The sequence below is a fragment of the Eleutherodactylus coqui genome, chromosome 9 (genome assembly GCF_035609145.1).
Source record: "Eleutherodactylus coqui strain aEleCoq1 chromosome 9, aEleCoq1.hap1, whole genome shotgun sequence".
NCBI lineage: Eukaryota > Metazoa > Chordata > Amphibia > Anura > Eleutherodactylidae > Eleutherodactylus > Eleutherodactylus coqui.
Window position 1 is genome coordinate 108950846 of NC_089845.1, and position 24139 is coordinate 108974984.

At 46.9% G+C, this 24139-nt stretch overlaps 1 protein-coding gene across 1 annotated transcript; it reads right to left on the reverse strand.

Annotated features, from left to right (window-relative positions):
* Positions 1 to 1834: 1834 nt before the first annotated feature.
* SDCBP (syndecan binding protein) lies at positions 1835 to 23836 on the reverse strand. The gene is made up of 9 exons (XM_066578299.1): positions 23707 to 23836; positions 15605 to 15666; positions 13725 to 13809; positions 12135 to 12235; positions 8645 to 8806; positions 8385 to 8560; positions 7990 to 8161; positions 4915 to 5006; positions 1835 to 3370 (listed from the first exon to the last, which is right to left on the reverse strand). Exons 2-9 carry the CDS (start codon positions 15653 to 15655, stop codon positions 3316 to 3318), a joined length of 894 nt encoding a protein of 297 aa, XP_066434396.1. The 5' UTR covers positions 15656 to 15666; positions 23707 to 23836; the 3' UTR covers positions 1835 to 3315.
* Positions 23837 to 24139: the final 303 nt, after the last annotated feature.

Below are 24139 nucleotides of genomic sequence, written 5' to 3' on the forward strand. Positions count from 1 at the left end.
ATCACTTTAAGTGGCCCTACAAATCAGGGCCTAGGGTCCCAGAAGAAGATAATGTTACGAAGGACTCACCCATGAGTATAACTTAAGCCTAAGAGGCTCAAATGCAACTTGCATCAGCCAGAGCAAGGCCTCCACTGCATGTGCTGGCCGATTTACATGGGCACAGTATACAGCCATGCAGTGCCACCTGTGTATCATGTTATGTGAAAAAACTTTTTTTTTCATGGACCATAGGATGTGTGAAAAACATCTGTGCTTAGCCTCATAGGCTTATATTGAGACTGTGTGCTATCTGGATTAGCAGATATAGGCAGCTGGCCTACGGTTGGGCCCACACTACCAGATTTTAGTCTCGGTTTTGCATCTGATACGACAGTGCATCCAGACCTGAACTCCAAGCATTATTCCTATGATGCTCCATTCAGGTCAGGCCAGGATGTGCTTTCGTATTGAAGCCAGAATACAGCAGTGTACTCCTGGTCTTAAGGTCTGGCCCACTAGCATATGTCAGGCTGTGTGATGTCCGTTTTAATTCACAGGCAGCACATGGCCTGTTCTAGTCTATTGGGGCTATACAAATGGACTACTTTTTTTGTGGACAGATGGTCCATGTGAAAGAAATTCATTGTATGTTTTGTTCTTGTCTGTATCGCTGACTAGAAGTAGGACGTACTAATGCATTTATGTATAAATCAGGTGTCTGTGTACTTCCTGATGCCAGCTGCGCCTCTTGAGCTCAATACATGGACCCGGCCTTTATATATTTTCCCTGATTAGACCATGTTGCTGGAGCTGTCTGATAGGATTTTTAGAATGACGAATCTTCAAATGACTTTTTTTTTTTTTTTTTAAGAACTTGAAAACCCAGGTTGTCTATTAACACAGAAAAACTCCAGAGGTCATTAAACGTTTTATATTGTATATGCAGGCAGCTTTTATGTAAAATGTCTGGCCTAATCTCGTTCTGCACTCAATGCCTAGAATTTCTTCCTGCAAGATGTAATTGTGAACATATTCCAGCTCTCATAGAGCACAACGTCTATCCTGTCATATTGCAATAAAGACATTTTCCAAGATGTTTTCAGCATTTTATTTCTATTAAGCATGATTTTCTTGTATACAAAATATACAGACCTGAAGTGTTAAAGGGTTAAATACGATTGCATTGTTAAATAGTTGTACATAATGCAAAAACATAACGTACACTGATGTGATATACGAGTAAAGAACCTGCGGAGTATACTGTGATTCGGAATACGCGTCACATGATCTTCAGCGGGGGCGGTCCATTCAACGTCAAAGGCCATTTAAGGGAAGAGCAGAACCCTTGAATTCAGTAGGCAACCCTGAATTGATGCGTTGATATCACATAAGGGAGCTTTCCTCTAATGTTCCCACTTTTTTTTTTGTAAATGACATTAGAAAGTCAATATAGCAATAGAAGTGCTCTGGCCCCGACCGTGAGTTCAGTACACTGCAGCCACAAGCCAATGGGGTCCCCGTAGGAGTCTTACAGTAAGTTACACAGTAATCAAACTGAAAACTACAAAAGCAGGTAATTGTTGCTTTATTTTCACAACCTGGATTATAAGGGGTCGTCCAGCGCTTGCATGCTTAGAAGATAAACATACACTCCGCCATTCTCTCTCTGACTCGCACTGCGCAGCTGATCATGTGATGCTGAGTTTTCAATAAAGCTTGGTATATATTTCTGGAGTGTGCAAACTTTTATTGCTGTGCCGCTCTCTTCTCATGGCATTAGGCCTTTTTGACACTGGTGCAGCACCCCCTTCCACTTGGCAATGCCTATTTTCTCCTTTAGTTTTATTTCAGCAGGTGAGGATAGGCTTAGTTTCTAAACATTCATGGAAAAAAAAAAGTCCCTGGCCCACTCCTTTAAAATCAGCTTTGTTTTTCTCAGCTACAAATCTCCTGCAGATACAGGTTTCAAAAATCACAGGTTGCCTGACTGCAGTTGCCACCAGAGGGAGCTCAGGAGACACTTATATACTGAGCTGTTGAGTGCAATGTATAAACAGCGTGCTGAGAGCTCCCCAGCCACCATGTTATCTTTAAAGGCTATGTACACCTTTGCAAAAATGTGTGTTTTAAAAATAAAGACTTTTTGTAACTTTGTTTGAGTTCTATACTGCTTGTTTTCCAAGGCACTGGAGGACTCAAATCTTAACAGATTCTGTCCGTCAGAGTAAACGGACACCTCATCCCCGAGCCTGCTTGCCTGTTGTGAAGGTAAATTCACTGCTTTTGTACTGACCTATTACAGAGCTACACCGGGAGAAGAATAGATAGCGGAAAGATAGCTGTGTAGTACTGAGTGGGTGTGGTTATACTACACAGCTGCTGAAAAAGAGGAGGGGGAGGAGCTGTTGTGTGCAGTTATGAAAGACCAGCTGATCAGTACTGGAAATAATCGCCCAGCCAGAACCTACAATGTAGGAGAATATGCAAAGCATGTATAAGGTTTTTTAAATGCATCAATGCAAAAAATCATTTTTCTCTCCAGAGATTTAATAAGATACGTGTTAATTTTTCATGCACAAAATGTCTACCATAGCCTTTAAAATCTATGACTACACACAGGATTTAGAGCTTTGTAGCGGTCAGAGATTTATTTTAAAAATATATCATTGATTAGTGCAGAATTTTGAAAAAAAAAGATAAAAAGGTGGATTCGCTTTATGCCCCCCTCAGTCAGCAGCTGTCTTGTCTACTTATTAACAGCCGATGGAGACCGCCTTTAATGTTGCCGAGATCTAGGTTTTTCTTTAAAAAAATAGTTTACATTGTGCAACAATTTTAATATTTTAAGCTTTTTGCGCAACATAAAATACCATATCTAGCAAAAATTGACAAGCAAATATAACATGATCCATACATAGGAAAATAGCTCTTGGATATAAAATTACAGCATTTCTCTCCTGCCCCCCCATGAATACACTGCATGTTCACTTTCAGATGATGCAATTACCATGGCAGACAGCAAGAATCTATATGCAAAACATCAGTTGTGAGACTAAATAGTAATCAAAATATACTGTATACCTCTCATCCAGCTTTCACAGGACTAGATATGACAGGCTGTAAACAGGTTCTGGATTATTTAAATGGAAGTTGCACAGATTTCTACTTGGTAAATGTAAATTAGCAGATACTGTATAGAACTGACAGCAAAGGGTTAACATGCAGAAGTAGAAACCTTGCGCTCCGAGAGGATACCCTGCCGTCTGCTCATTGTGAAGTCAGTCCTAGCTCAGCCAAGGTTATAAGACTGGGGTAAAAAGGAGAATGATACGATTAAACCTCTGGAACAGAGTGATCCATCAAGTTCTTCAACACGCTGGAAGCCATTCTGTGGGGGTGGTGGGAACAAAAAAAACACAAGCATTAGGCATGTTAAATTTGTATCTGTGTAGATAAATCTAATCTAGAAACTTGACTTCTCAGTAGTAAATCTGCCCAAATAGATTAAACCATTTTCGGTCATAAATTGCACCTAAAAAAAAAAAACTGTCTAACCATACTTCACACCACATTTATGATGTGTTTTGGACACTGACAGGTCAGACAATGGGGCGTGGCTTAATGTACCCAATCGCTCCGAACTTTTGAAGCAAAATACATCAACTAATAGGCTGTATAAAGTTAGACTACATAGTCTTAAAATGTAACCCCCTTCCCACTATAAGGCGTACAGTTACATCCTGGGGGGTCAGGGTATATAAAGAGAGGTGCGGGACTATATTCTGACAGCGGCATTTAAATCCACTGAACTATGTTTGAGGGTCCCATACAGCCCCCTGTGAGGAGATCGCAAGGAGTCATGGCAGCTGGGGGGCCTTCTGAAAGGTCCCAGGGCTGTTTTGGCAGAATGCCCATCAAGCATAGTGCCTGCCCGATCACACTATGATGTAATGCTGGGGACTACATAAAATAAAGGTTTGGTACCGTAGTAATCATACTGACCCGTAAAATAAAGTGATCATGTCATTTTTGTTGCGGTTTGTGCACTGTAGTAGCAAGACGCAACCAAAGATGGCGGAAGTTCATCGTCCCGCAAAAAACAAGCCCTCATACAGCGACGTCCATGGATAAATAAAAGAAGTTAGGATTTTTTTAAAAAGGGGGAGGGTGAGGGCACATCATTAAGGGGTTAATAGCTTTATTTTAAGACTGTTCAGTCTGTCTGCCCTAAGGCCTCCTTCCCACAAACGGATTTACGCCGCGTAAATTCACGGCAAAAATCCGCTGCGTTGCCCCCTGCTATTAGGTTCTATTGAACCTAATAGCACAATGCTCACGATGCGGAATTCCACCGCGGAATTTCGCACCGTGAAATCACCCGTCCTCACCCGCGGCATGCTCTATTTGCCGCGGGTGTACGCGCTGACGGCTTCCATTGCAGTCAATGGAAGCCGTCCGTTCACGCTATCTCCCGCTGTAATGAGCGGAAGATAGCGTGAAAAAACGCTTCCCCGCCTACCACCGCGCGTCACGTGATGCGGCCGGCGCGTCACGTGACGCGGTGGGCGTGTCACATGACGCGACGGCGGTGGGCGGGGAAGCGTCTTCACGCTATCTTCCGCTGGTAAGTATGGGGTCTCTGGGGGGCGCCGTAACGGGCTTCACTGCGGAATATTACGCGGCGGAGCCCGTCACGCTCGTGTGAAGCCGGCCTAATATTAATACATCTGCCCCAGTGTGGATTTGTATCAAGCCCATTTCGTTTAGATTTTACTTAATTTCTGTACATGCGATAAGAAGAGGGGAAGCACAAAGCCCGTCACATATGGATACTGATCTGAGAAGTATGCCGTACGCATATTTCCCTCCAGGTTTGGGCTGGAAGAATCAGAGCGGTGCATCGGACTTATGACTTTAAACTTCTTGTCTTACCTTTTCACCATGTGTTCAAAAATATAAGCCGGCATTACAGTGAGGGTAACCACGTTAGGAGAGTTAGCAAGCAGGTCAGCAACCTGGGGATCCTGTGTAGAGACATGACAAATATACTGTTCAGTGACGTCATCGGCCACATTAATGCCATCTTACCATACCCAACTAGAAACAGATGGGCGATCATATGGCCTGGGCGTGGACATTACGCCCTTCAAGAAAGAAACCAGACAGACAGTGACAGAGTAGACAGTGGGACATGAACACTGGAAAAACAAAACCCAAATATCAAGGACAGAATTGATGGATTTTTTTCACCCTACATTATTTGGGAGAGAAGGAAAGAAAAAAATTTTTTTTTAAATCGCTCTGCCATTGAGAACCAATCCAGATCACATCCTGAGAAGTTAAAGGGGGTTGTGTGGTTAAATTTTATTTTAACCCCTTAAGGGCCAGGCTGTTTTGCACCCAAGAACCAGAAACTTTTTAGGGATTTTAGCCATGTGGGTGTTTATTGCCCTGTTTTTTTCCTTTAGCCACCAGAAGTATTTTTGCTGCGTTTTTTCCCGTAACATACAGGGCTATTTTTTAAATATCTTTTTCACTGACTTTTTCATTTTATTGGGGGTAAAAAGCTACAAAAAGAGATTTTTTTATACATTTCTAGTTATTTTTTTTTTATTAGTATATTTACGCTAAAATAAAGTATGGGAACGGGTTCTCATTTTGATGTATAATATGTATGGTTTTGGATTACAGGGCGCATGTAGCGACGGTTTTGGGTTATTTTCCTTTTTATGTATATATTGTGGTTTTATTTTGTTTTATTTATTAATGTAACTATTCTTTTTACTGTCTATGTCCCCCCCCATGATGTCATATAAGACCTCTGGGGGACTTTTTTATTTTTTTTTATTTGACACTTTCACACTGTAGTTGGAGCATCCATAGTAGCCCCAATTACAGGGGAAAACATCCCCTGAAATGAGTAATGACAGTAGTCACTGGCAGAGCTGATCAGGGTCTAGTACGACCCTCCAGCTCTGCTATAGCAGGGAATCCTGGCAGTTACGTGAGCCCCAGGCTACCGTAGTGGAAGTTACACTTCCACTTTTCAGTACACAGTGCTCATTGAGCGCTGCGTACTCACTGAAGGAAAAGGCAGAAAGGGTTAAAAACCCCTTCTGCCTTCTCCTCCGGATTATTAGCAGTCACTAATGGCTGACCACCCGTCCTGCTTCCGATTTTAGAAGCAGGCGACTTTAATCCCCGCCATAATTTTACACATGGCTGGGCCTAAAGCCCGACCAGGCGCCGTATATTTACTGTGCCTGGTCCTAAATGGGTTAAAGTGCTTGCAATGCTGTAAAATGAAAAACAAATCTATATTCACCCCAAGTTTACTTCTGAACAGAGGATGACATGCCATCTCAGCTCTTGGCCACTAAGGCCAAACTGAGCAAGTTTAGGTTCAAATAATTGAAAGCAGGGGTTTCCAAAGTGCAGTCTGCATTCAGCCCAGGATGGCTATGGATGCAGCCCGCAGGGGCGAATTGGCCATTTACTGCAGCAAGAAAATACCCGGTAGGCCGACTGCTGCACTTAATTATACACAGGGCCAACTGCTGTCAGTGACAAGTTAACTACATGTTCCGGCCCTGTGTATAAGAACCGCAGTAGCCCACCTGCCCAACTGCTACGTGTGATTGTAAAGTAATGAAGTATGGAGACACTGGCACGCAAGGGGGAGGGGCTCAGGGGTTCATATTTACAGCTCAATCCCTGCTATTAGTGCTCTAAGTTGTATGAGAATCACTGTGGAGAGGAGAGCCAATAGGGAGCCATGCTGGCCGAGTCCAAGCCAGAGAGCCCCCTCATTGGTCCAGCACTTATTAGCCCCACCTTCAGGCTGTGCTAATCACGTGTCATGCTGTTGGCGTCGAGGCAGCGGGACAAACTTAGTGGAACAGCAAGCTGCCCTGCACCGTTATTAACTCCACCTCTTCCTGCTCCCTCTCGGGCTGCAGCCAAGCCATCGTCCAGCGCCCGGCAGCAGTACTGCGAGTGAGTCTGTGTGAATTAATGAGTGGGTGGCCCAATGCAGACAGTATTTAGCAGACTTCACAAAAAAAACCAAAAAACTACACACTTTGAAGTTTGAATCAGAAGCAGGCCACACCAGGCTCTCCCCGCCCACATCATCAAGACTGATGGCGCTCTCCCTAAACACAAACAAAGGGGTCAGAGACAGGCTGCGTTGGGTTCTCCCCACCTGCAACATCAAAAGTGACAGCCCTCTTTCAGTTTGTGTATAGGGAGAGCGCCAGTCTTGATGACATGGGCGGGGAGAATTACGCTCCAGCAGAGCTTCGAGTCAAACTTCAAAGTACGTTTTGTTTGTGAAATACTGCAGCATTTCAGAATAAAACAAACATGGGCCAAATGGGCATTTCTGTCTCAGGTTCATGTTGCCTGTGGTTTGGGCAGCATGAACTTTGGTGACAGACTCACTTTAAATAAATGTTAAAAAGGTTAAATTGTTCATTTTTTAATAACTTAAACAACCTTAGAGCCTTCATGCAAAAACGTATACATGTATTCCCTCCGACGATGGGAGGGGGGTTACGGAGTAAGCCTCGAGAGTCGAGTCCACTCCATATGTGGCCAAGATAACTCTGCTTGCGGCTGTTGGGCCATTTAAATGTTGCTGTGAATTCTGACAGTGGCATTTACATGGTCCAAAAGAGGGAGGGTGCTCCCTCTGAACAGCTGACTGAAAACAAGATTGTGAGGTGTTGCTCAGGTGTCATGGCAGCCTGGGACCTTGAGCAGGCTTCAGGCCTAACATGTATTTCTGCCTACTAAGCCATGCTTATGACATGGCTCAATAGAATGCCTGCATGAAGAAACACAATAGACTGCAAAATTAAAGTGGCAGGCTGAGGGAGTAAAAATAAAAAAAAATTAAAAAAAAACAACCAGGGCTCGTACATATACAAATATGAAGAGATACTGTACATAGTAGTGACCTAGCGATGACAACATGGCGATATGCCATTTGGGATAGCAACATACCTTTATTCCAATGACATTCTGCCCGTTAATTTCACACAGGTTGTGCTCGGTAAGAAGGCCATTTCTTGCAGCGGAGCTGTCCTTCACAATGGAAGTTATTTTGCCATTTTTGAAAATGAACCCGACGTGCCCGCTGCTGTCCTTGTGCATTGTGATGGTGCGCTCAAATGGCCTAAAAACAATTCAACAGCGTGGACTACAATTAGGTTAACAGTCAACTGATGACATATAAGCAACACATGGCATTAAAAACAATACATGTTCCAGACAGCCTTAAAGTAAGGGCACTGTAAGAGTTTAAAAAAAAGAATGGGACCGACCATTTTACTTCCAGAAGCGGTGCCCCCTCTGTCCTTGGCCAATAAGGTTATCTTTCAGGAGATCGTTGTACCAACCTGTCTCTGATCACCATGCTTATTTTATCTCCTGCAGCCTGCTTCAGAAATTTATGAGACTTCTCAGAGCTCCAGCCAGCGCAGTTTTCGCCATTAATCTGAAGAACTTGATCACCAAACTTCAGACCAGCTAAAGACGCCGGAGCGTTGGCTTGTACTAACTGCACAAAAATACCCTGAAAGAAAAAAATCCATTTATCCAGGAGGGCTGAGATGGCCAAGTGTGGGCGCTATCCTCCACTGACCGATGCTAAACTTACATTGTCAATGGACTTAAGGCGGAGGCCAATCTTTCCATCCTGGTCTTTACACAGTATAACTTCACGCAGCCCCTGCTTGATCTCTGCTCTGCGGATCCCCAGATCACTTCCACTTACAGGTGCCACCATGTTATTCATAGCTGATGGTCTTGCCACCTGCATCTGAAAGAGTTTCAAAGGAAATGTTATTAGGAGTCATTGAGCGAGCCACCAGATTTCACCTAATGCAAGTTCGAAAAACCAAGAGTAAAGGGACTTTTACACGCAAGAATAACCTTTTAAAGGACTGAAAGATTTAGCGATCCATTTGCATCAAGTGTTGTTAATGGCCATTAACACTATCATCTTCATTTGCATGGAAAAAAGGCCTCCAGGAGTTGTTTGCAGAGCCCAGTGTGTGTTTAAAACGCACGCCCAGATGTGTAAACCGCTTCCAACACATTCCATTGTTCTACTCCAGGCTGCCATCACATTCCATTGGTCTACTTGTAGTTAGTATAAATACATGCCATGGGGAGAACATCCTGCAGTCTATTCAAATGGAACGTATTTGCTCAGTCTTTCAGTGGCTGAACGATGGATTTTACGTGAACTAAAATCCCTAGTTCAAACAAAAACTGCACAATGCCTGCGTTTACATGTAACGATCATCACTCATTTTCGGCCCGTTTGGATGAACTTTGAGTGATAATCTTTGAGTGATAATCGTTGCGTGTAAGAGTGCCTTTAGACTAAATGAAATGCTTTAAAAGGGGGTATCCAACAATTATAGTGGTTATAAAAAGCACAATAGCCCCATAACTAGTTTAAAGGGGTTCTGACATTAAAAAAAAAAAAAAATTTACTCACCTTGCCTGGCCAGGACCGATCGCCAGGCATGTCCCCTCCAGCCGGCATCTTTTTCTGTGGCTTGTAGAAGCAGAGCAGGAGCGGTCAAAATGACCGCTTCCTGCTCTCCTCCGTCCGTCAGTCAGTCACTTCCGAGGTGAACGTACGGGCCGCCCACAGCAAGCACGTCACAAACAGTGCTTGCTGTGGGCGGCCCGTCCGTCCTGCTGAACTCCAAGATTCTGCGCGTGCGCAGTGGAGACGCAGCCCGTCCTGACTCCTGTCAGAGGGCACCTCTCCACTGCGCATGCGCGCGATCCCGGAGCAGCGCGGCTCGTGGAGGAAGAAGAGGAAGAGCAGCGCCTGCTGGGAGATGACCCCCCGATGTCAACAACAACAGGAGACAAGGTAAGTATCATGTTTTTATGTTTTAGCAGCCATTAAACCATGGGTTCCCTGTGTCCATTAGGCAGACCAGGGAACAATGGCTGCTGAAGCATAAAAACATTATTCATGTCAGAACCCCTTTAAATAGACCGCTCCAAGTTGTGATAAAAGTACTTTGTTCTCCCTTCATGTGTATTTTGCTCCCCTCCATACAGCAGAATGGGCAGCCCTGCTTCTAATATCACGTGACTACACCTTCTGCAGGCTACAACCACCTCTGTTCTCTCCTCTGGGTTGCCGATGCTGCTACTCCACTCCTCTGCTGTAGAATCATTCAGTTGAGTGTGTTTTAGCTGCATGTTTTGCAGAGGATAATATGAAGCTACTGTAAATCTACCCATCTAGTCAAGGGGCATTTTTTTTTTTTTTTTTAAACGCAGCATGACCAATTTTGGGCGCATACTGCCTCCGTATTGCTATTTTTTTCTATTGGGTAAATAGTGATTAGTATTTGCCTAGTAGAAAAAAAAATATACGGAGGCAAATACTCATGACATACGGTTGTAATGTCATCTACAACACGTCCGTAATGCGGATCTGTATTATGGACGTGTTACAGTATGCTTGACTGACACCGGCCTTAGTGTGGCAACTATTACTACACATATTGTTGCATCTCTATATAAACCGCGAGACAGATAGAAAACCTATTCCCCTCTAATTATAAATCTAGCAAAGCTCACTACGAATGCAAGAGGGGTGCTGGGGGCTTCATCTCCCCCCATAGCATACAACTGTAACACCACGATTTTGGCCCCGTTTGTCCTCTGCATACTTGCTTTACAGTACAAGCCGTCAGCTGTTCTTCCTGCCAGCAGTCGCGGCTCCGGTGCTGTGTAACGCACGAGCATCTGCTCTATGGTTACACAACATGACAGCAGGACAGCTGATGGCTCCTGCTGTGACTAGTACAGTACTGTAATACAAGTATACAGAGTGGTGCCAAGATCAGCGTCATACAGTTGTCTTCAATGGAGAAGGGGGTGGTGGTTTTTTCTTCATTGGCAGCTTGCATGGTTCTCATCCTGGGCGAGTTCTGCTGCAGCTCTTCTTGAAAACAGGGGAGCCGAGCAGCACTTGGTGGTCTCTGCACATGCGCTCTCTGTGCTGAAGACATGCGAACGGCGCTTATGAGTAGTGGAGGGCAAGCATATGCGGAAAGGACATGCGGGAGTCAGTGCCGGCACAGCTGACGACGGTGGGAGCATCTGTGCATGTACACGGCAGGCCTATAAACTACTGTAAGGCAGGTCCATTAGAAACAAAAAGATACAGTTGAGATGACTTTTATTGGTGTAGAGTGGGAGGGAAAGAATTCAGGCAAGGTAGAGTTTTGACAAATTAGTGTATGTGCAAACATATGGAAGACACTGAGTCACCAATGTGATCTTGAAAATACCCCTTAGCCCAAATAAGGTGCATGCGCCGATCATATTGGCCTATTCTGGGCAGATTCAGTTCACATGTGCATGCGATTTGGATCCTCCCATGGATGATGTAGTAGACATCACTCAGGGGGGCCAGCAGACAGTCCGAGCCCAACGCACCTTATATACATGTAGTGCAGGAAACTTTAAAAGTCTATCTTTCCAGGTACGTTGGCTACAGGCAATGGTAGAGGATAGGATTTGTACAGATCTCAATGTCACAGTTCTGCAGCGCCAGATGGTTTAACTTATTCAGAACTGCTGACAGGTTCCCTTTAATAAAAGCAGAAGGAAACTCCAAAAAGCACGAGGACAGAAGCACACAGGACTCATTATAGGGGCTGGGCAACTCATTTATGCCCCCAAAGTATAATACGGTACATGGCTACTCCAACATGGCACTGTATCTATATGTAGGTACGTTAGTGGATCTATAATGTACTATGTCTTTTCTGACTACATGATATACCTATTGGGTCTGGGACTTTTACAGCATTCTCCGTGTGTATTAAAATAACATAGTAGGTTAGGCTGAATGAAGGCAATGTCCATCCAGTTCAGCCTGTTTCAACCCCCTTGTTGATCCAGAGGAAGGTAAAAAAATATTTATTTAGGTATTTGTTGTCTTATGGTGTTTTACTCCATTTCTTTGGGTTAATAAGCTCCAAAAACATGTAAAGTGTGCAGGCTACATTTCGGTATATTGTTGTTATTTACATAGGCAGTAAAAAGGTTATAGCTGCATATCATATAGTGCTAAGGAGCAAGTGAAAATACCATTTACTCACCCCAGCTGAGGGCACCATGGACATATTCTTTTGTATTTCATCTTCACTCAAACTTAAACCCATGTACTGAGCAAGCTCCGGGTACAGCTTGGGGTACAAGCCTAGCCAAAGCAAGACAATGTTAATACAGCCGTTCAACACAACAAACCCCCCACCATATAAATGTATCCACAGTGAGCGCACTTATAGTGGGATAAATGGCTGCCATGCAGCTAGGCTCCCACCGCCATGTACATCATTTTGCATTAACGCGACCCTCCAGGCCTGGTGCCTGATGCACACTGTGTATTAGTATGAATCATTAGTCTAAGACATGACACCCGATTTCATTAACCAGTGCTGTCCACGTGGGCAGTGCTGGCCGGTCAGAGCAGCATGTAGTGTCTTAAAGACTGCACGAGCGCTGAGGCCACTGCTAAGGTCGTTAGCGCTCGCAGAGCATTTAGAGCGGCAGACTTCATTCCAATCACAAGCCCACAATGTTTTTTATGCTGAGTGAAAATCAGCAATAAATAGATAATGATTTTTTTTGCCTTTACATGGGCCGAATATCGCTCAAATTCACTCATTTGAATGATAATCGTCCCGTGTAAAGGGCCCTTTAGGCTCCTTTTACACGGAGCAATAAATCGTTGGCATGTGTGAACAATGATAAATTTGGCTCCTGCAGTTTATGTCGACAGATAAATCGTTCATATTTTCTTCATAAAAACGAGCAAGCAGCAAACAAATTCTCATTCGTCATACAATCACTGGCGTGTTTACACTGAACCATCAGCGGTCAGATTCGCACGATCCAACAATTTTTCGCATGATAATCGTTCTGTGTAGACGAGCCCTTAGACTACCGATGCATACTATACACACTGCGCATCAGGTAGTCAGAGAAGCAATTCGGCCATTTTTGCTTCTCACAGCCCAAAGGATCGCTTTAAAGGCTACCAACCAGTGAGCGTATAATAGATGCATAAATGCAGCTGACTACGGATGAGAGTCCCGATCCGACTGCAGGTCTCCAATCATCATAGATTCTTATGATGCTTGGAGTTCAGATGAGACTTGCGGTCAGGCCAGGACACTCGTCTGTATTACAGAAGCATGAGTGCAGCTGGAATACTCTTGTGTGTCACCAGCTTAGAGGGGGTTTTGTCATTAGAGCAAATCTCCGTCCCCCAGTTGGGCCTGATCAAAAAAAAAAAAAAAAATATGGGTACACTCACCTCTCCTGGTGCCCCGAGACACAGCCTATAGCTGCCGCCGGTATTGGCAGTGAGGGACTTCTTGGTAGACAGTCAAGTGGAAGCACGTGAATGCTGCAGCCAGAGACCATGTCCCCAAGCTCCTGGCATCATTGCACCCAGGATATGAGCATTGATAGTGATGCTGTGGCCTCTGATTGGCCACAGCCGTCACGTGCTTCCGCCCGGTTGTCACTGATGATACTGGCTGTCAGCTGCGCCCCGGGGAATCAAGAAAGAGGCGAATTTACCCTCGCTTCATATCTCAGGCAGGGCCCACCTGGGGAACGGGTTTTCTTCGAACAACAAAACCCCTTTAAGGAAATGTGTAAGACCACAAATTAGTTCGTACCTCCATATAGAGATGCAGGCGAGGATGCTGAAGCCTCCGATAAAATGGCTGGAGTCACCGGATTTGTTGCAAACGCAGTCTGAGCCTGCCAAACAAGTAATAGAAATCTTTTATAATCATCTACAAGCGTCACCTGGCTCCACGACTTAACATTATAACTGGTCCCATTCTGGAGTTTATAGTACATCCGTTTTATATCTCACGACATCACGCATGGTTTACCATACGCCCAGTATAGTGCGAGGAAGAAGAGAAGTAGGGCTGCACTGACGAGGAATACTCCGTGGGGGATGGGAAGAGAAGACGTTTCCAGCTCATCGGAAATGGGACATAAATGGAGAGTTAAAAACAGTCCGAGTCCACTTACCCCGAGCCGGCAGGTCATACATTACTAATAGAAATCCGATTCATCCATTTAGACTTAAAAGGCCACTTAATACACTAATGGTCCGCTCTATCTGTCCGAGGGGATTACAGGCACACAAACATTCCTGCATTCACACGGATGCTTACTTCAGTCGGGCGCTGGCTTACTTCCACCACTTTATAGCCTTCCTTAGAGCTCATTCACACGAACGCAAGTCTCGCATGAGTTTTGTGGGATGCAAGACGCGCCTATATGAACTTTATACTTTTGAATGGAGTCACGTTTTCCCTCAAAGCAATGCTACAAGGTATGAAATCGCTGCATGTTCCATTTCTTCACATCACCCATTGTTTTTAATTGGGACAGTCAAACACATTGCATGCAGTGCTACGTTTCCTATTGAAATCAATGGGAAACACTTGCTGACCCTCTGACGCTCGTGGAACAAGAACTAGAGGATCCAATTCCACAAAAGTGATGCAAAGCGGTTTTTACATGAAAATCGCCTGGCATCAGTGGGTAAGACGCATGTTGACAAGCATCATATTGGGCTAGGTCTCTCGGCCAGATATTGCGCTCGCCCGTGTGAATGTAGCCTTACAGCACAGAAAGCACCCATTCACATGGTGCCTCATTTCCACGGAAAGCGTTAGTATTCTGTATTGTTGACAGTTCCGGTCATCAGATGAGATTCTATCTTTTATAATGTAGCAAATCGCTGCTGAACGCGAGTCTGACAGTCATACAACTATAAACCCAGCATATGTTCTAGAACAGTCTAAAGGAAAAACAGCCTTTGTTGCCCTAGCAGCCAATCACCGTGCAGCTTTCATTTGTCCATAGCACTATGAGGAATGCAAGCTGCGCTGCGATTGGTTGTTATGGGCCACAAAGTCAATTTTTCTATTAGATAGTTTTACAAATCTCTGACTTTGTGCAGTCCACTTTACGCACCAACTATGCGTTACGTCTATGTAGACGGATGCCGACGATCTCAGAGGAATCCAAACTAATGTGTAGGGGGGCTTCTGACTGCAGATGACTTGGGCTGAACCCCCTACTTTCACGGGGGTCGCTGTCCTGTCAAGAGACTAGCCGCGAAATCTGTATAAGATAAGAGACCCCAACAACGGCCTCACATTTTAGGACTCATTCCCATGAGCAAAATGCTGTGAGGATCACGCAGCGCTTTACCGCCACGGGACCTGAATATCACCGCATACGGTAGCGATAGTGCGCTGTGTATGACCATGCATCTCACGCCGTCATGCGCAGTGTGACTTTTTTTAAATCTTGTCTCATAGCGGCGTTGAATACGTTACCCATAGAGAACAATAGGAAGTGTACAGTACATACACTAATGTGAATGGATCAATGAAAAGCTATCTACTTTCATTGAGTCCATTCAGCTGCGATCACGCTCATGGGAATGAGCCCCAAGTAGGTTGACAAATTTTACCACCATCTCCTTTTAGTTTTAGCTGGCCAAGATCTTGAAGGGATTAGTACGTACCTGGATGACCTTATCAACCTTCAGGTCCTCGAGAGATGGATACAAAGACATTGTTGGTTCTCCTGTTGAAAGAAAAAAAAACACAGCCAGCTATTATAAGTGAAATATCAAGAAGTATTGCAGTATATGGTATAAGTGATTGCAAGTTCAAATCCCCTCAGGAGAGAAAAATGAATAATAAAAAGGAAAAGAAGTGCGCATCATTTATCCCAACCAGTGAACATAGTCAGAAAGATAAACATGGCACAGCCTGGAACTGCAGAGGCTTTGTCCCGCTGTCTAAGAAAAATGCTAAAATAGTAGCATTAAAAAAATACAACATCTTGCAAAAATCAAGCTACTTCAACAGAAAAATTTAAAAAAAAGTTATGATTTTTTTTAAAGTGGGGAAGAGAAAAAAAAAACAAAACAAAAAAAAACACAGCCATGTCCCCTAGGGGTTAAAAATGCCAAAAGATTTTAGGTTATTTTAGCTGTAATCTCTGAGTGCCTGACTGAGGGTCTGTCCCACCAGAACAAATCCTGCCCTTATAGCATTAGGCCTCCCTCACATAGGCGTTTGTAGAAACGCAGCATTTACCGCGGTTTCCGCAGCGCTGCCATGTGTTTTGGCTGAGTTTTCAGCACAGCTGGTAATGCAGCCAAGGAAGCAGAAAAAGATTTTTAAAAAACAAATACTCCCCTAGCAGGTGCTGTCAGGGTCCCCGCCGCTGCTCCAGGCTTCCTCTGCACTGACAGATCATCTATTTCTGGTACAGAGGCTTGAGAACCCCACCTCTAGCAAGTGGTTCTCGGTGCTAGCTCAGCCAATCCGAGCCGGCGAGCTCCGATTGGCTGAGCCAGTCAATGAATGTCTGTGATAGGTGCATCGAGTGCCGGCTCTGATTAGTTCTCAGCACTGGCTCAGCCAATCATACCAATCTCTTGCTGGAGGTGGGGTTCTCAAACCTCACTTCCAGCAATAGATGGTCTGTCGGCACCTGCTAGGTGAGTATTGCTTTTTTTCCCCCCATGTAGTGTAGCTAGGGCTGATTTTCAGGGTAGGGCTTCTATTTCAAGCCTCATTTCCCCCGTAAATCGGTTTGTGCTTAACGCTGCCAAAACTGCGGTACCATTGTGCCGTGTTTTTATTTTAATGGGCGACGCACAGCTGAAAACGAAACGAAAGATAGAACATGCAACGCTGTCAAAGAGTAGCATTGAGGCGCTGCCTTTTGACGCTTGTGTGAACAGCCCTATTGAAATGAATGGGCGCGTCGTACGGCGTTTAGCGCTGCGCTGAAAAGGCAGCGCTAAAAGTTGTATAAAACCTCTGCGTGAGTGAAACCTTACGGTATACGGAGATTGCAAAGGTTGGGGGGATCCAACTAGTGACCTCATTTACAAAGTCCTTGGGCTGCATGCACAGAGCAGAGCCTGGATGGAGATGCATGCAGACCCTCCAGGATAGCGTGTGCTGCTGTCCAGGCTGTCAGGAACACACGACTGTTTGGGGGAGGGGGGCTTCGTACAAAATCCAAAAGAAACTTGTATATGAAACTGTAGCGATGCAGAACTATGTTGGAGACCCGATAAAGTTGAGTAGTAGCTCATATGACTTTATAGAAGCATTGGGAATCCCGCCCAGAATCTGCCCGTACCAGTGGCCCCGCGTACCGGTCCAGGTCTTCTTTCTTCTGTACTGCGGATATGTGCAGACATCCCGGCCGTCACCCTTACGCAGTACAGATTTATTTATTCATATCTCCTGCTCTTCCTGCGGAATCTGTGACCCGTCCGCAATATTAATTGTGGATGGGCTGCGGGTCGGACAGCTTCTATTGACTTCAAATCAAAGCCATTCGTGCGAGAACTGCAGTAAAATGGCGAATGGAAACCGCATTTTTTCCATTGCATGCTATGGAGGGTTATTGCTGCAGAATCCGGAGGCGGACGCCCGCTCTGGAATCCACAGCAAAAATCCACCCGTTTCCATGAGGCCTAAACGCACTTCCATGCCAGGATTTGGATCATCTCAAAATCCATCCCCTGATGATGAGCTTGCTGCATTTCTCTACACTGCCTATACAATACATCCACGCCGGGTATGCAACCCCCTGGCAAACACTACAGGCATGGCAAACTCCGGTACTTGTAAGCCGTGGAGTTAGGAAAGCACATCTTAATACAACGTACATTGGCGCACTTGACACGCCATCTTGCCTATGACCTCCTGACTGCACAGATTATAGTTCTGGAAGGAGAACCATGCCCAGGGTAACTTTACATGTAGTATACACAAGCCGTAACCTCCATATATAAAGTAAAAGCAGAATAATAGAGAACACAGTAAGTGGGGATTAGTGAGGTCAGCAGCCTGCAGTCAGATGACAGTCATGTGATGCATTCCAGTGTATTACATCATAGCCGGTCGGGGAAATTCTCACAAGTCCTGGGAACGTAGAACGAGAGGAAGCTTCACTGCTGGGAGAGCAAACAGCAACATCACATGGCAAAAAGAGGAAAAAGGTCACTTATTTCATCATTACCAGATGACGGATGATATATCCTGCAATAGGAGCGCAGCCTCCGGGGTCCCCCACTGTTCCCCGCAGTGACTGTGGTGCATGACAGCTAGAACCCCCCCACCCACGCTCCCACCACGCCATGTACTCCTCCAAGTCACTACCGGCTCGGTGGCACGTCTAAGCATATCAGAACCAAGTAGTTTTTGTACTTGGCAAACTCCGCTGGACCGCGGACTTGCCTCTCAGCGTTAACAGAAAATAAGGTGGTCGGATCTAGGCTGGCTTTGTTGCCCATAGCAACCAATCACAGAGCAGATTTCATTTTTCAAGTGTAAAGTTGATATTGGCTGCTATGGGGGAACAATGACAGTCTTCTGTAAATTAGCCCTCATCTCTCTAGTGCCACCTATTGGATAACAAACCTATAAGCCATGCCTGACCCATCAGCAGGCCTAGCAACATGATGAGCCTGGTTCTCATCCTGATGTAACCAATGCTAGATTGACATGCAAGTTGATTGGTGCTCATTAGAGATGAGCGAGCACGCTCGGATAAGGCAGTTACTCGAGCGAGTATCGCTCTTCTCAAGTAACTGCATTCTCGTCTGAGCGTGCTCGGGAGGGGGGGGGCGGTGGGAGGAGAGAGATCTCTCTCTCTCCCCCTGCCGCCCCCCTTGAGCCTGCTCGGACGAGAATGCAGTTACATAAGAAGAGGGATACTCGCTCATCTCTAGTGCTCATTTCATTTTCCGTACGGTACCCTGCAGCACATCACTCCACATTTGCTACAACTGAGCCTCTGGATCGTGCTAACTTGTAGGCTGTTGAAGTTGGTGTCCCAGAAGGTTATATTGGTGATAAATATGGCGACAGGTGGTCACAGAAGTGTGCCAATGTTGTGGGGGCTCCTGCGACCCCCTTGTGTGTGCGGCCGAGCATTATCCTGCTGGAAGCCGCCATGAGAGGAACACACGTGGCTGCAGGATGTCCTGAACATATCGCTGAGCTGTCATTGTGCCTTCTACCACTACTAGGGGTGACCGACTGTCATATGTGATGGCCCCTCCAGACCATCACACCAGCAGGGGGCAGTGTGCCGACCCACAGCAAAGACAGGATTGAGGAGCTCACCCCTAGGTCACCAGACACGAACACGACCGTCATCAGTACGCAAGCTAAACCCTGATTTATCATTGAAGACAACCCTGTTCCAGTCCATAGCATCCAGTTTCATCGTTCACAACACCACTGTATACTGAGGCAACGGTGGGTGTCACCGGCACTACGTAATGGGCACCGTGAGACCAAATGTCTTTCAGCCAAGTGCCTGGAAACTAAGCAACAGGGGTGTAACGATGGCACCTTCTGTCTCTGGATGGCAGACAAAAACAGTTGGAGCTGATCCTCTCTACTGGTGGTCTATCAGGGGGTCCTGAGCCCGGTCACTTTGTGTGCCCTCACGCATCTACTGGTCCCAACACCTCTTAAGGCTGCCAGTCCACGGGCATAGCGATACCCCGCGACGAGCCGCCACAAGGGAGCAGGAGACAGCTGACGGTTCTCCAGACTGAGCCTACCTGACAACATAGGCTGACCGTGGAGAATCACAGCACGCTGCAATTTGAATCCCGCGAGAGAATCGCTATGATTTTCCGCTCGTGGACGCCACGGCTGCGCTTTCCATCGCAACGCAATGGAAAGCTTCCGACAGCTTGATTTGCCAGCGATTTATCACTGGCGGAATCACGCCAATGGACAGGCAGCCTAACAGTCTGGTCAGAACGGCCCAGATGGCGGCAATACAACCATCCAGCTTCTCACACCCCAATAATGCACCCCTCTCAGACTCTGGTAACGGGGTGACATCTCTTCTCTGCGTCGTAGAGGCGTCTAGTGGTCAACAAGCGGAAAAAGAGGTTACTACACACGGGGAGCCTTTCGAGAGCCTTTTATAGGCCATGTGGGGAACCACTTTTAGGGCCTCGGGGTACAAGACCGTCCATCTAATCACACCACAACACTAATCATTGGCATATCTGCCTGAGATGGAACTGCAGGACACGTTGTCCAGCAAAATAACAACTCCTTCTGATGCTTGATTTTTTTGAGAAAAAAAGTGTATATTGGCAGGTTCACACGGAGATAAAAGGAGTCCCCGCTCACACTTGGGGGGTTTCTCCAGCTCAAATCTCAAGGATGAGCGCTGCTAATAATGTGGGTCGTATCTACAGACTCTCACAACTGGAGAGATCGGTGGAACTTGTGTGTTCTGGATCCTTTATCTGTGCAAGAAATGTAAACACCACCAAAGAAACGAAACTGCAGCCCTTCCTGGACTCCATGCCAGCAGGAATGACTCAGATCACAAGCGGAGCGGATTGTAGGTTGGATCAGAGAGACCAGAGTTACACGGGGTGAGAAGGTACAAGTAGTTTACATAGTCTGCCAATACATGTAATGGGGGATTCCAGAATTCTTACTATTGGTGACCTATGCTCAGGACAACAGATCAGCAGGGATCCGCCACTCGGGATCCCCACCAACCAGGCGGACCCCTGCCGACCCACTGAGGATAGGTCATTAAGGTCCCAGAATACCCCACTAGGCACAAATTAAACACTGCGCCTGCGGCTCCAAGTGGGATGATGAGAGTAGACCACATACTGAACGCCGTACCACTTTAAGGGCTTATTCACACAACCGTACGAGTAAAATGCTGTCCGAGCCGGCTATCATCGCGTACGGTAGCGATCTTGCCCTGCGCTCTCTTAGCGGCGTTGCCTATTGAATGCAGCACATACGCAATGCATTATACATGTACAGCGTTTAATACACAACCCATGGAGAATAGGGCTGTACTGCGTAATATGCGGTAATATAGAACACGCTGCGTTGCTTTTTACATAGGCAATAAAAACCGCTAGTGCGAGTGGGTCAATAACTCCATTTATCGTATTACGTCCGTGTGAATGAGCCCTAAGGGCCATACGGCAGCTTTGGTCACAACGCAGGTCACTCGCCCGAAGATGGCAGAGTCGCCCCGTAGATGCCAATAAAGGGCACATTGTAGCTCGCAAGTCGCTGCGACCCTCAGACCGCAGGAAATCCAGCAAGGTTGTCTGGTTAAATCGTGACATAACACCCCTCTAACGTACGCCGTGAGATATAGTACATTCTGTATCCCACGCGGGGTCACTTCCATGTACGCCAAAGCCAAGAGCACGTCAGTGGGGGAAACCAACGTTAGAGAAGTCGATCGGGTCATCAGGCGGCGGGACACAACAGTGTGCGAGTGCGTATTATGCTCGCTGTCATCACACGAGAGTGCGCATACCTGCTGCGTACGGTCAAATCCCATAACAGCGTGTAGAATACACGCCAAGATAGGACGTCACAAGTTTTTTTTCGGACACATTTAGGCCTCCACACAAGGCACGTCCGGTTCCGACAGCGGAATCCCGCAGAAAATCCGGCCCTGACCGCAGCCGGTGACCCAGCGTACCGGCACCATTCTTCTTTTTCTGTACTGCGGATGGGCCGTCCGTCGCACATGCGCAGATTTCCACGTGCCGTCACTAGGCAATGACATGGAACCCAAGGCCATTCTGGAACGGCGGCAGGTTGGACGGCTTCCACTAACTTCAATAGAAGCCATCCGAGTGGGTCCTGCACGAAAATGGAGCCTGCTGAGCTCTTTCCTCCGCGAGCGGAAATCGCTATTGCTTTCCACTTGTGTGGAGGAAGTAACGGGGGGGTATTTACTGCGAATTCGCAGTGCAGATGCCGACTACGGACTCCGCAGCAAATAGTCGCCGTGAGCAGGAGCCCTTAGTGGGCATCATGCGAGCGGCTGACAGCTTATAGGCCATTCGTACTGCGTATCATGGGTGCAAAAACTGTGTGTGCGTGTTCACTGCGTGTTGTGGTTTATGTCCGCAGGCGTAGGGTAACCCGCCACATTTTACCGATGTTTGTAAAAGCAACATGTTTAACCCTGGCACGTATTCCTCGTGTATACACAACAGGATAGGCCAAGGCCGTACGCAGGGCGTGCACAGGTACCCCCGCGGGAAAACAACGCGCAGAATCCGCATCCACGCTCCTGTGAGCGAGGCCCAACAGGTTACTGAGAGGGAAGATACATTCAACAGCCCTGTCTCTCCGGGAGCGCGGCCGGAGGACGCAGCGCCAAATTAATCTGGACATCCCACCATAAGGCTACATACAAATGGCGGCCGCGATACTGGGCCCGATACGCGCTTGGCAATGTACGTTTTACCCACTAAGACAACTCGCATCCCTTCTGTGAAATGCCGATCCCCCGGGGCTCATTTCACGTGTCGGAGGACCGGCCATTGTTTCCCATTGATTTAAATGGGATCCATCACATCGCACTCGCGGCGCGCCACATGCCGGACCGTGGCTACGAAAACAACCGGCGATGCGTTCAAGGAATGTGAGAAAATTGGACATAAAGCGATTTTTCACCTCGCAGAATCGCTCACGCATATGACTCCTCTCAAAGGAACGGGCTTCATATTCGCACAGGTTTTTAAGCGTCTCGCGACACACAGAACTCGCAGGAGATTGGCGCTGGTGTGAATGCAGCCTAACTACCTACAAAGGCGAAGGCAACCAACGTGTGCTTTTATTCGGATGACCCCGTCGCCCATTTCACGTCCTCCCGCACACAAAGCGTTCCTTCATCACCTCCTGGATACGGGCCCAGATTTCGGAAAAAACATAAATAAGAAAAAAAATTTAGGATGATAAACCACCGTCAGGTGCCGCGCGGACTACGGGGTTTCCATACTTACACGTTCCGCTAACAGCGCCTCCCCTCCTGCGCAGGGACTCCGTTACTATAATTTACACCAGAAATTGGTGCAAGTTACAGCGCAAATCTACATCCGCTCCTACCTGGCGTAACATGTTCTGGCACACGGCCATCAAAAGGCGCCAATTTCTCATTTTATTTTTTTTTCTACATCTGGCGCATCTCATGCCAACGCACTTCAGATTGAACACGGATTATAATCGCGCACATCTATGACATCGCCGTAAGAGGAGCCATAAGTGTCCGATAGGTGGGACTTCCATCTATCAGTAGCGAGGGGTCCTCCAATCCCATCCTGGATGCCCGCCGCTGCCCGTCGTTGGCGGGATTACGTGCGCAGCCCGACAAGCTCACATAGCGAATATAAGTTATGAAAACAGCGAGCTACGCGTGCCGCATCCCACAGGTCACAGAAACAGTGGAGCGTCGCTGTTCTGCGCCATTCTTGTAACTCCCATGCGCCGTGTGAACAGATGACCCCCAACGTGTCGGTTAGTTACACTAGTTTTTGGGTGACATCACAGCGACAGCCATAACCCCCATGACAGCTCTTCCGGCTCATCAGGACATGGGCTAGGGGGTCACTATAAGGGGAAGGGGGGTCAGAAGAGGAACTTGTAAGAGGACGACCCAAGAACTTACAGCCTGGAATCACCCCGGGGGGAGGAGGAGGGTCCCGGGAGCACAAGACCAGCCGTACCTGGGGAGTCAGCTGCGGGGAACGTCTGGAGGCTCCCGGAGCCCGGCGGCCGCACTTACCTTGTGCACGGACAGGTAACGGAGGCGCCGGGACCGTTAGCAGGAATGGCCGCACAGCCAGGAACCAGTGACGTCACAAGGCTGCGGTCTCACTAGAAGACAAAGCTAGAGCGGGGCGGGGCCAGGGAAGGGGGCGTTCTCGGAGAGACGTCACTCAAGAAGGCAGACTCGTGACTGTTGCCAGGGGCGACGGGAGGCGGCAGAAGGAGGCGGCGGCGCTGGTCTGAGTCATGGTGGATTTCACCACTCAGGAAGTTTTCATGTTGTGGCGGGTCAGCATAGGGCCGGTTATAGCCAGGCTGTGCAAAAACCGCAGCAACAACGCCGTGCTTACTGGTGTGACTGCAGCCTGAGGGCGCACTCCTACCAGCGTAATACACCGTGAATAGAGCCCATTCATGTCAATGGGTCCATTCACAGCGGCGTATTTTTG